The sequence below is a fragment of the Gallinula chloropus genome (assembly GCF_964237585.1).
Source record: "Gallinula chloropus genome assembly, chromosome: 1".
Taxonomy (NCBI): Eukaryota; Metazoa; Chordata; class Aves; order Gruiformes; family Rallidae; genus Gallinula; species Gallinula chloropus.
Window position 1 is genome coordinate 157,951,485 of NC_140085.1, and position 15,360 is coordinate 157,966,844.

Below are 15,360 nucleotides of genomic sequence, written 5' to 3' on the forward strand. Positions count from 1 at the left end.
AATTCAAGTCAAGCTACAACATTATAAAGAGAAAACAAAGGGGGAAAACGAAAAGGTGTCTGCCCAGGACAGGGTATAATACAAGAAGAAATGAGTATCAGAACGATGAAGCAAATCGTTATTCACAGCACTTTCCTCACTTACGTAAAGACGAATCAAGAAGTGTAATGCCCCAGTAAACAGATTATTCACTAACTAAAAAAAATTCAAGACAACACTACTCAGCTCTAACGGTGCAACATCCCTACATGTCTTTTTCCAATAAAAATAATTACTAATTATCCACCAAATAACCACTATTAGCTGCTTTTTAAATTCAACTCAAAGTTTTAAATTTACTTAATACAATCATTTTTTTCAAATTTCAAAGTACTACAGCCAGTACTCCAGTTTCACTGCCCACTTGTAAGCTTTGCAATTCAATTTAATGCTCAGTTATTTACCACCTAATATTCTTCATGAGAGAGGAAAATAGGACTTCAACAGCAGGTTATGTATTCTCAGACATTCCTAACCATATTACTTTTCCTTCTCCCCTCCCTGGTTTACATTACAAATTTACTGGATTCTCTTTGAAGCTATACAGTTACCACCAAGTTATTTTGTCCTTGAAGACATTCACAGCATTTCTTTTCCACTAGCACACAAACCTTTACACTTTGCCTTCAGCTAAGCAGTTATCACACAACTGGATGAATAACACCCACGGTATTCTGCAAGTCCAGTCCAAGTCCACAGCCATCAACAATAAATGAAAATTATCATGGCAGTCATGCCAACTGCGACTAGCTTTGTGGTATGGGGGTGCCTTTGAAGTTCCCACCAAATAATCATCAAATTGTTCAATGTCCACAACAACAGCCAACTCTATTGTCCCTGTGAAAATGAATCTGATGGACTGTATGGGGTTTTAACTTATAAGATACAAAACACAATGTGCGAGTGGTCCTACTGAAAATTTAAAGTTTGCAGACTCTTAAAATTAAGATGTAGACACTTAAAATTAAGATGGACAGTTAACTGAAGGAACGTAAGTTACCTCCAAAAGTGTAACAAAAATACTTAGGAAAAATAGCTTTTACATGCATTGAAGTTCAAATCATTGCAGCACAAAGGTTTAAGACAGAATTCAGCTTGTAACTTCTTGCTACATATGTTCAAAATCTACCGTACAAATAAAGAGCGGATCTAGTATTAGCCTGAAAATCTGATTTCATGGTAAATACATCAGAACAAAGCCCCAAACGCACTGAATCACCTAGAGCTATCTTGTATCAAGAGAGATTTCCCATCTGACAATTTTTCCATTTGAAAAACAGAAAAGACCTTTTGCAAGACCCAAGAAGAGTGCAGTACAAGATAACATGCAGAGAGGCAGCATGCACACGAAATTCAGAACTTTTCCACTGTCATCAGATTATCCAAAGGACATTAACGCTGCAATTCTTTTGCTAGAACTGCGTTCCCTGCACCGAGCCCGGCACACGTTGCCTCCTGACTTACAGCTCGCACACACAGCGAGCGATCAGCACACAACGGGAAGCAGAGAACCAGCCTATCTGCCAACAACAGACCGAGGAAAAGGTGAGTTTCAGGCCTTCTGGGTACTTCAAACTCAGGTAGTTACACCAGCGGCTGCAACCGTACGTCAGATGGTGCAGAGGCACCCGTCTGAGGCGGAGGAGAGCAGTGTTTTGTTAAAAACGAGTTTCAAGGCGGACGAAGAGAGAGGAGAAACTTGCGTACAGCCCAGCGGAGTTTGGTTCCTGTCGCCAACCGGCGCCAAAGGCAGGCGGCTCCCACACGCGCTACGTGCAACCAGCACAGATTCGCAGCGAAGCGCATGCATGGCAGGTAACAAACAGGGAGGGGAACAGCCCCAAAGTAGAACCTGCTCTGGGAGACACCCCACCCACCCCCTTTTCTTTTCTCCCTTTGCTTCTGAATGGCGGCAGGAGCGGGCAAGTCTTGCCAAACCGCCAAGGGACCGGGACTCTCTCACAGGGCGCCTTCCCACCGCGCTGGTCAAGGTGAGATCAGGTTTTGAGCGGGGGGGAAAAAAACAAGCCCCGCAAGTGAGACCTTCGAGGACCAGTGGGCCGGCACCCGGCGCCCCGGGCAGGGCCTTCCTCCCCCTCCCCATCTCCGCGGGGCGCCGGGCAGCCGCCGCCACCGTCCCCCGCGGCCGGCACTGACCTGAGGGTGCGGTTGCCGGCGCAGCCGCGTCGCTCCATGGCGGCGGGGACACAGCTGGTGAGCTCGGTCCAGTCGGCGTGCAGCCCGCAGCTCCAGCCGGTGGAGAAGCGGGAGAAGAGCCAGGTGTCCTTGTCGCCCCCCGGGCGGTGACAGGCGCACTTCTTCTGCCCGGCCCGGCAGTAGCAGGGCTGCTCCAGGCGGATGTTGCGCACCAAGTGCCGCCCGAAGGTGGTGCCGCCCGTCTTCTGGATGTGGAGGAAGACGATCACGTCGCGGCCCCGCATGTCGAACCGCACCCGCCGGCACAGCTCCCCCCGCGCGAACGGGAACTTGGCCACCAGCCGCGGCAGCGCCGCCGCCGCCTCCGCCTCCTCCTCAGCGGCGCCCGCTCCCGCCGCCTCCCCCTCCTCTTGCTCCGCCGGGCCCCCCCCGCGGCGGGCGGCGGAGGCCGGCGGGCGGCGGGGGCAGGCGGCGCCGGGGCAGGCGGGCGACACGTACTGGTAGACGATGAGCAAGAAGAGCAGCGCCAGCAGCGGCGGCAGCAGCCACCTGTTGAAGCGCTCGTCCATGGCGGTGCGCGGGGGCAGCGCGGCGCGGGCTTCAGGCGCTGCCGGGCGCGGGCAGGGCGGCCGCCTCGGTCGGATCCCGCAGCCGAGGGGAGCGCGGCTCCCTTCCCGACGGCATGATCCTCGCGGGCGGCCACGGCTCGTTCCGCTCGGCTCGGCTCAGCTCAGCTCAGCTCAGCCCAGCGGCGCTCCGTGCTCCAGCCCGCCCGAGGCGGCCATCCCGCGCCGGCTCCTCGCGGCTGAGGCGAAGGGGAGCCGCGCGCCGAGCGGGAAGGGCCGTGGCGGGAGAGCCCCGCGCCGTCCCCGGCACGCGCTGCCGCCGGGCACCAACGGCAGCACCGGCTCCCAAGTCCGCTCCGCCGGCAACTCTCCAGCCCGAACACACCGCTCGGCCCCCGGCGGGGCGGCTCCAGCCCGCCAGCCAATCGGAGCAAAGCCGGCCGCCTCAGCAGCCAATGGGCGGGCCTAGCACGCCGGCTCTACCGCCAATGCGAGCGGGCGGCGAGTAAACGGGGACGCCGAGAGTCGCTCCTCGCTCCCCTCCAGGTATCGGACGGAGACCGATAGCGCGAGGGTGGGTGGGGGTAAGGAGGAGGCGGCCAATGAGACGGCAGGGGAGGAGCGGAGGGCAGCCAATGAGATTGACAGGGAGGCTCCGCCAGGTGCGCGGGGCTCCTGCGGCAGCCCCGTGAGGAGCGGCGTCGGGCCGGTCCTTTCCCAGCACGCGTGTCCCCGGTCCCCGGTCTCTCCCGCTTCCCTGTGGGGCTCGGCGCCGCGAAACAGCGCGGCTTGCGTGCTTTTAAACGCCTCGACACCCCGCTTGGGGTCTCTGCTTTGGGGTGCGGGGTGCCTTGCCCCGTTGGGCGGCCTCAGGCCCGTGTTCCCACCCCCGACGATGTCAGCGTTTCATGTCACTGCGTCGGGCAAGGCGGACGCGACGCCTGGCTGACGAACTGCAGGTCAAACGGGCTGCCGCGCCGCTGGTTCCTGCGCTCCGCGGAGCCCCGAGCGCTGAACTGACCCACCTCAGAAGCCTCCCATCTCCCCCAGGGAGGGGGTCGGTCGCATCGACCCCCCGGGAGCATCTTCAGCGAAGTTTTCCAGCAGTTGATTTTCCAGTCCCCTTCACAGCCCTCAGCCTGAAACTGAGGGTTTCACCTACTGTGTAATAGACATTCAAATCTTGAGCTCCCAGGTCGCACTTAGCTCAGGTTTGCCCCCTTCCCCCCCGGTTTTGCCTGCAAGGAGTTCTCCACGGTGCTGTTACAAACACTTCACATCCACACACGAGCCTCGTACAGCTCCTGGATTATAATGTATTAATATGCAACGCATTTCATGTTAGAATTGATTGCTCATCTTGGTTATTTAATTACAGAATGCCTTTATTTACTGAGGGATTAATTAGATATCTGACAGTGCTAAAGCAACTTTCTTATTCAACTCTGAAGACAACTTCACCTCTGGAAGGCTGATAAAAGTAGTGCCTTCCCTTGGGATCATTTAACTTTAAAATGTCAGAAAAAAAAACAGGTAGACTGATGTATTTTAAGCTGAAGATTTTTATATGGAAAGTAAGAGTATTTAGACTCTTGGAGGAGACCATCAGGTCCTGTTAAAACTTGCCAGAAATAATAGAAATTCCCATAAAATACTCTACTAAACAAAAGGAATTAAAACGTTGTGAGCTGTTTCAAATATTGCTATCAGAAGCAGCAAGATATAGAGCACCTGACTTCAAACATGGGAACATACCACCCACACCTCTGCAGAGTCCCACAGCACTGCTAAGGTGTTTTACAGGTAAAAGCCAAGTAGCCAATTCTTGAGTCTTGCCAAGACATCAAAAGAGATGCACTTTTATATTTAGCAAAATTTTGTGAAGACGACGCCACAGGTTACCTGGTAAAATTCCCAAGTGTAGAGGTACACATCATGGTATTTGAAGCCTGGTTCCTCCATCTTCTGGCAGAAGAAAATGCAGAGTCTGACGTCAAACTAACCCATTGAGTCTTCTTCCTGTATGGAGAAGAGGTGTGCACTCACTCACTCGTACCCTAATGGAAAACAGCACTTTCATCCTGGGAAATCACCACATTCATTGCCAGCAAGAGAAGCCGCCGAGCATCCACCTTCTCTCTAGGAAGACTTGGCTCTCTTCTCTGCTTTGCTTATGGCCATGATCACCTGCTTCCAACCTCCCTGCGCCTCCTAAGTGCGGTCTTCATGAGCTCCTTTTAACCTCTCTTAATAAGTGACAGGAAGCCTGGCCCAGAGAAATGTAAATATATATAAAGATAAGATACAGAAGTGAGGTGCTTTGACCCTGGCTGGAGGCCAGACACCCCCAGAGTCGCTCTATCACTCCCCTTTTCAGCTGGACAGGGGACAAAATATCTATTGAGAGGCTTAGAGTCGAGATAAGGACAGGGAGAGATCATTCTACAGTCAGTGTCACGGGCAAAACTGACTCAACACAGAACAAAAGAAACCCTCTCTAATTTATTACTCTGCACTGCACACCCAGTGACACCAGTCAGGTAATGAGAAGTGCAACCTTAAAGCACCTTCCCCCACCCTTCCCTTCTTAGCAGACTTCACTTTAGTCATGATTTTGCTCCCTTCTTTCCCCCATTGTGGCACAGGGAGGGGCAGGGACTGGGGAATGGGGGTTTCGGTCAGTTCCCCATGAGTTGTTTTCCTTCTTAGCAGGTGGGGCACTCCTTATACCCTTCCCCTGCTGCACTGTGGGTCCCACCCACAGGGGACAGTCCTCCACGAACTTCTCCAACGTGAGTCCTTTCTGTTGGGGATTCAGCTCTTCACCAGCAGCCCCAGTGTGGGTCACTGCTATGGGGTGCAGTCATAAAGCATAGCATGTCTCTCAGTCTCTCAAGCCCAGACTGCACCATCCTGGTCCCCCTCAGAGTCACAACCCCCACCCCCAGCAAACCTGCTCTGGTGCAGGTCTCATCTCTCATCTCTGTCTCTCTCTCTCTCTCTCCATGGGCTGCAAGTGCTGGCAGGGGCTTGTTCCAACGTGGGTCACAGCATCTTCTGTATGTCTCCACCTGCTCCAGCATGGGGCCTCTCCATGGGCTGCAGGTGGGGTCTTGGTCTTTTCTATGGGCTGGGTGGGGACACCTGCTCCACCATGGGTTTCTCCACAGGCTGCAGGGGCATCTTTCTCTCCAGCACCTGGGGCGCCTCCCCCTGCCCTCTTCCCTGGCCTTGGTGCCTGCACAGTTCCTTACATCTTCTGACTCCCTTCTCTGGGGGCAAAAAGCCGCTACTGGTGGGTTTTTTTCTCCTATATGTGATTCTCAGAGGTGCTGTGACCATCGCTGATGGGCTCGGCCTTGATCAGCAATGACGCTGGCCTTGAGCCCAGCTGGTGTTTGCTCTCTGGGGCCTGCAGAGAGCTTCTGGCTTCTTCTTGCAGTAGCCGCCCCTGCAGCCTCCCTCCTCCACCAGAACCTGGCCACGCAAAACCACAAGAAGCATTTTGTTCTTAACTCAGTCTATTTGTTAATTAATAAGTAACTGTCAAAAAGAAAAAAAAAGGGGGGGGGGGAAAGAAAAAAAGCCAAAATAGGGCTTTGTTTTGACAGCAGAATAGCCTCCTAAGGCTTGAGGGGGTAAATTTGTATTTGGAATAAAAGCACTGCTAAAGGATTTAGACTGAAGTAGCCCTTGTAATGCTTTCAGTAACATACAAAAATGTTGTTACAATTTAAGATTTGCTCATTAAATACCATATTGTTGACACTGTACCTTCACTTCTATAAAAAGGAGATCAAAGCTGAACTTGCTAAACCAAGAAATTGTGAATTTTCGTGAAATTTAGAATTCTTTTTTATTTAAACTTGCTTAAGACAGTTACCAATTCATAAAGACTGGCAAAAAGTTTTTCCTGGACAGCAAGGATGTACAAGAGAAGGAAAAATGTTTGTAATGAGGCTTAGACTTTAAAAACTTGACTTTTAAAAACTCTGTTTTTTTTCTGAAACAAGGAAATAAAGCACTTGGAGGCCCACAGGAATCAATGTGTTTGTGCATCCTTCAAAGACAGGCAACAGGAATTTTAGTATTCCTAATGACGGTTTTGCAGACCATGCTTTAGGTAGAATCACAAGCCATGACATATCCAACCACCACTCGGTTCTTCCCAGCTCCATAGAGGGGGTGCAGTTACACCCCAAGTTACACTGCATGTGCCCCTACTTGGAATAGTAGCTGGGGGTCTCCCTAGTGAACGAGGGTCTCATGATAAGTCAGTGGGGGCCAAGTATCCCTAAACAGAGAACATAGCTCTTGTATTTGGTCATGTTTAATGTTCTCTTTATAGGGGTCCACGTTACTGTGCAAGGTCCTGTGGGTTTAAGCATTAATAAAATCAGTTCATTTCTATAGAAGTCAATGACTGTAACTCATTAGCATTGATGAAGCGATGATAAGGATCGTTTTAAACACGGTCATGTTTCCATTGATTTAACGGGAATGCAACTGGGTTCAGAATGAAGCCCTAAAAACTGCAAATACTGTTCAATCCCAACATTTTCCCTCTCAAATAGAACTCATCTGTGAATCTCCCATGAGAGTTTAACTACACAGAAAATCCAAAGCCAGTTACAAGCTAGTTTTGAGATACTTTTACAAAATTAATGTTGTTTCTGTGGATTTCGAAACAAGACAGTTACAAGTAAGGCTTAGGATTGTCTTATTTCTAACATAATAATTCTCCAAGATCCTATGGTGTCAGTCTATAGCTCAGCATTCACCAAGCATTCAAACAAAATAATCCTGAAATGACCTACTGCTCATAACAATTTCGGGCAGAATGTTAAAATTTACAAGCCAGCCCTACTGTTGTTTCTACCAGAGATGTGTGGACATGTGAAAATGTGCACCCAACATTATTTTAAAATTCAAGTGCACTATGTACCTTCCCCATACGTCTTCTGAGGTAATGCACAGCACCTTTTCTGAGTGGCTAAAAATAAAAATTGGCATACTTACCGGTTATTGGAAAGGTCAATACAATATTTGCTAGTCTGAAGGAAGGGGCATGTGAAGCAGTGTCAGCGCCAGCATCAAGGTTCGTACAAAATTCATGAGTAAGCAAATGATATTATGGAGCAGAGGTACAAAAGTATGATTTTATTTAGCAATTACCTGTCTGACAAGGTTAACATCTAATAGATCAGTTAATGGAAAATTAAAGTGACATGTACCTCACGCTGGTTTCTTTAAATTATTTATCACTGCTTGACCCAAGCTATTTCAACACTCATAGCCAATGGAGATTTCCAATAAACCGATTTTTCACTCTGCAGCAAATCCCAGGTGCCTCCCTTGTCACATGGATAAAAATTGTTAAATTAATAAACTCATGCTAACTTCAGTCATCTCCCTGGGATTAATTTCTTCCAAGGTTTATAATATAAACCTCCCTTGTTTTTGTCAGATTAAGCTTTTGTATGTGCTCCCACTGAACCTTCTATTTCGATGGCACAATGAGTGCTGTGTTCTTCCTTTTAAAGCGATTTATGCATTATACTGTCAGCACTCTGTCTTCTCGTAAAGTTGCAATTCATTATGAGGCTTGTTAATTTTCACTTCTCCTGCTTGCCATTCTTTTTCTGGATGTAAGAACTCTATTAAACCTCTGACCCTCCCCCCTATTTTATTGCCTTTAGTCAGACAATACAGAAGCAGTATTTTCAGCCAGTGTCTTGTCCGTGCCAGTCCATATGCAGTGGCTTCTGCAAGTCATCCCTTCCTCGTTGCTGCTTGTTTACCTCATGAGAGAAAGGATCAGCTATACTCTGCTTTGCATATTCATAATTCCACTTGTGTCAGACAGTGTCCTAGGACATCTGGAGCATCTTAAATCACTTCCAGCATCCCCCAAATTTGTCTTTTCTTTAAAACCACCTAACTGCTTGTCGAAACATTATGATTTCTATTTTATTTTTGGCCACGGTTGTTGGGAAGAGTTTCCTAAAAAAGGAACATTTCTAAAAACTTTGAACTATGTTTTTTAGATCAGTGCCAAAACTAGGTATTTATAGGTATGTCTCCTTTCCACCACACAAACTGGGTCACCCTCGGCTCCTGCACCTAGATTCGCAGTGTGTCCCCGTGCCAGCACATGAAACACCACCTGGGATCATTCCTGGGCTTTGCAATGTGGACATCTAACAGAGCAAAGTATGCGAAAATGCTGCAACTGGGTTTTGGCAAATCTCTTCCAGGCAAATCCTAGATATGGGTTGGCAGTCAAACCATTCCAGAAATCATTTCCAACAAGCACTCAGTCACCAAGATCACAGCTTCACTGTAGGTCAGACCGCATCATGCTATTTGGTCTCAGTAACCAAGAAAGTTCCTGAACGTGTTCAGCTTCAGGTGTAGACACCACCACTGAGCATTTGCAGATTTTAATTTAAGGAAGAATAAAGATGTGTTCTCCCATGCCTTTTGTGCTATAGCATAGCAAGTTATATCACAAAACTCAGGCTGAAGTTACAGTATGAGTACAGGGTATGAAATGCGGGGTGGTGTTTTGTGATCCCAAAGAAACTCAGCATAGGGCTGTTTGTATACGTGCTGTACAACAGGAACCTGCAGCGTGAAGACAGCCTGAGGAAAGCATTTAGCTGGGCAGATGCAGCAAATCGCTCTCCCATTTCTGTTCTGTGCTCAAAACAACTTACAAACTTTCCTTCCAGCCCTCAGCCTCCTGAATCCGGCAAACTCCGGAGTGTAAAGCAGCTTTCATGGACTTACTACAGTAAAAGGCATGTCATCTGTACCATATCCACATTTATTTTTCCAGATTCGGGTACATTTAGGAATGCTACAGACTCAGTCACTGTCAATCATCTGAAGGATGCTACTGCATTTGCATATGGCCTTTTTTCCCAGTATAAAGCAGCGTAACAATACACAATAAAACTTGTTTACAGTGTCCAAGTCAATGCCTAAGTTCCCAGATTGTAACTACCTCCCAGGAATTGACTCTGATCATGGAGAAGAGTGCAGAGAGAGATCTGTCTCTTCTGCAACTGCTACATGCGTCCTCCTGCCTAGGAAAAACTAATACACATCCCTCTCAGCATTTCCCCCCAAGACCCCAAAACGTCTCATACAGTAACGCATAGGAGTTACAAGGCTGTGTAACAGTGCCACCTGGTGCTACCCATCACGGCAGCATTTTCTTCCTCCTACCATCACACAAAAAACTGCTTCCTTTCGGGTGATCTTCATCTGCAAGTCGCCATCAAACGTCACTTATCCCACCAGCAGTTTATCTTGAGCACCTCTGTTTGCATCTAGAATCCAAATTACTACGGTTTTCAAAGTTTTTCAGGTCGTATCTTTAGGACTATCTTAGGACTTTTAGCTGTGCTACGGATAGACACAGTCTAACTTGACCCAAATCCCCATCACAACTTTGTATGAAGTCTAAAAAATTTCAGTGTCTTATCAGAAATAAATCTTAAGTAATATTAGAAACGATCCACTGGGCCTGCCCTCCTTCCCTCCTTTTTTGTTATTTTCGACTTTTGGGAAATGATGGGAAAAAAAAAACCCAAAAATAAAACCAAAAAGGAAAAACAAAACAAACCCCCCCAAAAAAGCCCAAATAGCAATAACAAAAACAATGTCCGAGAAGTTTCCCTCTCCAAGATGGAAAAATGATTTCTGTATTTCTGTAGTATTTGATCTCAGCCTCTTTCATCTGTTTCATCTGATCTCTGTGGGATGCAGATGGAAAATGGAGAAAAAGCGTAGCAAATGGTAGATCATGCTCAACTTCTAGCACCCCTATCTGGCTTTCACAGCTGTCCGCAAATCTGAACCTTTCTTTTATAACTGACCTCCAACTCCTTCCTGGAAATCACAGCAAGTTCAGAACCGTTATCGCTTTCTGGGTTGCCACTCTTTCTTACTAGACCTTTCTTGGATTCATTTCAGCAAGCCGACCTGGATGCTTTGAAGTTCGAATTCAAGAACCACACTTCTTTTTTATGTGCTCCTTACAGGACTTTTTGGAACAATTCAGTCCTTTCTGAGAAGGACTCCAAGTCTTGCTTGGCGATTTTTCTTAACTCTTTCTTACTCACCTATTATTCCAAAAGCCCCTAAAGGCACATAATCAGATATTTTCCCTAATGCATAACCACACAATGCAATTTTGTCATTTTATGTGTTCATAAAATGGTATGGTGATGTTGGAATGGTAAGGTTTATTCTCTAAATTATCCTACCACGATCAGTGAAATACTGTCCTGTCAGCAGTTAAAAGTTCAGTTGGACTTCTGGATAATGCCGAGCAGAATTCAGGTTTAATTATGAAGGGATGTAAGTTATTTCACAGCTGGAGCTGCAGTGGAATTACCCTATTACTTCAAAGCTGGCCAACCTACAAAGGCTATCGTGCCGTGGAGTCATTAGTACTGCAGGTGACAGGTTAGATGCCCGTACTTGGTTTGAAGTCTTGGATTGAGCCAATCCGCTTCCAGCAGTGATTTATCTCATTAAAGTATGCTAGGGACAGTAATTACTGTAAGAATTGGGAATTTTAACCTGGAACGGCAAATTGTGGCAGCAAACGTAAAGGTACAAATAGTTCCTCCAACCTTCAACAGAGGGAAGGATCTGTTGGCCTTGCAGTCTGTTTGCAACAGCCCAACAGCTAGGGAAGAAATACGAGGGAAGAAAAATTGTTCAACACTGTGACAGGTTTGAGATGAACAGACTGTAAATTCAGAGGGAGAATTGAGGTGAAGATTGCTTGAATGTTTGTCCGGATTAAGAATTGGCAAAACATGAGGAAATAATTCTCTGGTTGGCAGAAAAGGAGATCAAAATGCAAGTTGGTCAAAGCAGCGTGTCCAGACACGGGGTCTAAGGGCACCTGAAGCCAACGTGGTTTGGTGAGGAAAAGCATATACCTACAAACTGCCAGCACTGTACGTCATTTTGTGGTGAAAGGGAAGCTGAAATAGAGTTAAGAATTACACTGGTAAGAGAAAACAGAGCTGGCCCACAGCAGTGCTGTCACACTGGGGCTTGCAGACAATCAATGGTGAGTGAAGTATCAGAATTTGATCTGTAAAGCAATTACTAGCCCTGCACACTCACCCACGGCCACATGCAAGCATAACTGGGAATTAACAGCCATTAAAATATTTTTAATTGAGGTTTATGATTCTAACATAACGATTCACATGCTGTAAAGCCGTTTTGTTTAAATACAGATGCTTTTAACATAATTAACATTCCATCTCCCAGCTGCTAAGAAATAGTAAGATACAAGTTGTTCAGAATTATTAGAATTGCATTCCTTTAATAAAGTGTTTGAGCACCCCAGGTTTACAGCAAAAATGTGGAGAAGACGGTAGCTTATGCTTTCTTTTGGAAGGACTTTTTGAAGGTCTCTCTTGCAAAAGTTTGTTGGGGACTCTAGCAGGCAGGATTTAATTCTTTCATTCTTTGGTAGCATAGTGTAGACCTATCATTTAACCTTAATCCCTTCAGGATGCCTAAGTATATCACCCTTATACAGAACAGCAAGCTGTTTGAGGTGACTGTCAAGAGATAGTGATCAAAATGGAAGTGTGAACAGCAGTTTACCAAATGTGAATAACCAGTGCAGCCAGCATACATCTGATTTAACTTCCATTAATCTAGGAAGCCATGGGAATAATGGAAAACAGAAAAAAGGCTGAGTTTTCCAGTCAGAAACCTACCTTTATTCCAAACTGATGGATAAACGTAATTTTCCCTTTGTTTAAGATACTAGCTATATGTCACTAGCATACCTACCTGTGTATAATGTCAGAATTTAGCCAAATATCTCCCTAGATGTATGACTCTTCTATGTCAGTGACATCACTATTCAAAAGACTACGTAATAGCATCTGCCCAGCATTAATCCTGTTGCCTTCTTTTCCTTCCCAGCTCTGCAGTGTCCCATAGCCTGGCCTGTGCATGGCTGCTCCAGCAGGACTAGGGAGGGGTGGAAAAGCCTGTGCAGCAGCAGCACATCCCGCGGTCTCTTACCTCACCACTGCAGGAAGCTGGCACAGCTGGGAATCCCTGTACCAGCGAAAGGACACAGGAGATACCTTTAGCAGGAGCTAGCACGTTAGGGGTTAAACAATTTGCATTTCGTTAATAACACTTCATTTTTGCCCTCAAAGTTTATCTACATTAAAATATTCTAAATGTAGTGTGTTTCTGTAAGTCTAATTATATGCGGTATGTGAAAACATATTTGATAATCACATTGCTAATTATGCGCAATCACTTCAATACACAGGTGCACAGCTCCAGAAATATGCATACTGGGACCTCTCCCCACGCAGAGATAAACCACAACTTTGCAGTTACTTCAGTGTTCGGTGACCCCTTGCGTCTCTGGGACTGTCCTGCCTGGGATTTTTGAGTGGCTAGCGCTGTTGGAACCAAAGAAATGGGCTAGGCTAACCCAAACCTAGGACTGAATTTGTACATTTATGTGCCAGGGCTTAAAAACCAGCAGCTCCTGACTTTTTCAGAGTTTATGAAGATTTTAAAGTTACACATTTTACAATTTATTGGCAGATACATCATGCTGACCTCAGAGATGTGGGAATTGTAATTTTTAATTTTCTGTTGGGAGCCTTAATTCTCACAACATTCCTTTAGTATATATTTGCCTGGAATATCATATATATGTGCACATGAATGTGTCTTTTCCAGTTTGGATTAAACTTAAGGGACCTTCTTAATGATTTAATAATAGAGGGTAATAAAAGACTTGAGCAATAAATCCATTTTCATTATATGTGTAATAGCTTGTGGCTGCACTTTTTGCTTCTCTTTCGTTTATGTATAACTGGGGGTTTTTTACATTGATTTTTAAAGCTGTCCTCACAATGGATTGTAATTAGCTTTGTGTATAAATCATAAAAATAGAGAATTTTATATACTCAGACTAACTGAAAAGGACATAAAATGTTAATTTGCATCATTCAAAAGCAATACTTCTACGTTCCCTCTAAAGATATTCAGCATAAAGCAATAGCTTTAGTTGACTTGTCCATAAGTATTCTTTTTCACATTTGGGAAGTGAGCTGAAACGAGCCCTGGCAGGTGGGAAAGCTATCGACTGGTGTCCTACTAACGCTACCAAAATGACAGACTGATGAGAAGGGACATAGAAGAATCTGAAAAGCAGCATTGGAATTTGTTGCACCAGAAACAAATTGATTGCATTTCACACAATAAAGCAGCACAACTTGTTCTGATTCACTTTAGCTACACAAAGCTTTAATTAAAATAAATTGCACTGAAGAGTCACGGAATGGTTTTAGGTTGGAAAAGCGTGCTGGAGGTCATCTTGTTCTACTTGTGCAGAAAGCAGGACCAGGTTCAACAATACCTCAGGCTGCTCAGCGCTTTGTCCAGCCAAAAGTCACAGTCGCATGGAAGACAGGGTGTAAGCCTAAGTGCTGCTGCTCTCCAAAGTCAGGATCTGGAAATAGGAGTGGCATCATGCAGAGGGGAGCAACCTTTCAAGAAATACATTTTTCTCTTGCAAGAGTTTCCCAAAGATGCAAGATTTCTAAGGCATGTGCCCCCCATGCATGGCAGTGGTTCCTCTCTCCCGCCAAGTCTGTAATTCAGCCAGAGGCAGAAGCTGCTGCCTGGAGCAGCCCTGCCATCCCAGCCTAAGCCACTGCTGGCAGATGTCAGACAGTGGCACAGGTGAAAATACAATGGCAATTCAGATCCTGTTTAAAAGGGATAGGAGAGTTTCTTCAAAGAAAAAACACACTTGGCTGTAGCAGACAGCACGTCATGATTAGGCAGTCCTCACTTCTGTCCAAGGCGAGTGGCCTGAGTGCACATTCAGGACTCACTGGCTACTTTTCCAACTTACTTCTTCTAAGGTATGCTGGAAATGATTCAGAACTTGGCTCACTGATCTGACTTAAAAGGAAAAATCACTGATAGACTTTGTCGTAGAGGTGTTTTATCTTTATAGAAGCAGCAGCTCCTTTTGATTCATACGTGAATCAAGTCCAACACTACTCTTCACTTTGGGAAATGCTGTATTTTCTCAGTGAATGCACCTGTACCTTCACACTCAAATCTTTCTGTGCTGCTGTTGTTGCACCATGTGGCCAGAATTGTCCTTAGGCACTACACTGCAAGAATCATATTATGAATTAACATAAAAATACTTAACGTTATACTTTCTATTAACAAGTCTTCTATTGGTGTTGGGTCCAGCCTTGTTTAACATCTTCATCAACGACCTCGATGGGGGAACAGTGTCCAACCTCAGCAAGGACACCGATGATACAAGGCTGGGAGGAGTGGCTGACACGCAGGAACACTGCGCTGCCATCCAGCGAGACCTGGACAGGCTGGAGAGCTGGGCAGGGAGAAACCAGATGAGGTTTAATAAAAGCAAGTGTAGAGTCTTGCACCTGGGAAGGAACAACCACTTATATCAGCACAGGCTGGGGGATGGCCTGCTGGAGAGGAGCTCTGTGGAGAAGAACCTGGGGGTCCTGGTGGATGACAGGTTGGCCAT

General features: G+C 46.3%; 1 protein-coding gene across 1 annotated transcript in view; it reads right to left on the reverse strand.

Moving 5' to 3' along the window:
* The window catches only part of HS6ST3 (heparan sulfate 6-O-sulfotransferase 3), a gene marked incomplete at both ends in the record, with an annotated part of 336,234 nt that extends 333,469 nt beyond the window's left edge, over nt 1-2,765 (reverse strand). The window contains one exon of the mRNA XM_084275165.1: nt 2,197-2,765. Coding sequence (XP_084131291.1) covers nt 2,197-2,765 — 569 coding nt within the window. The remainder of the gene's footprint in view (nt 1-2,196) is intronic.
* Nucleotides 2,766-15,360: the final 12,595 nt, after the last annotated feature.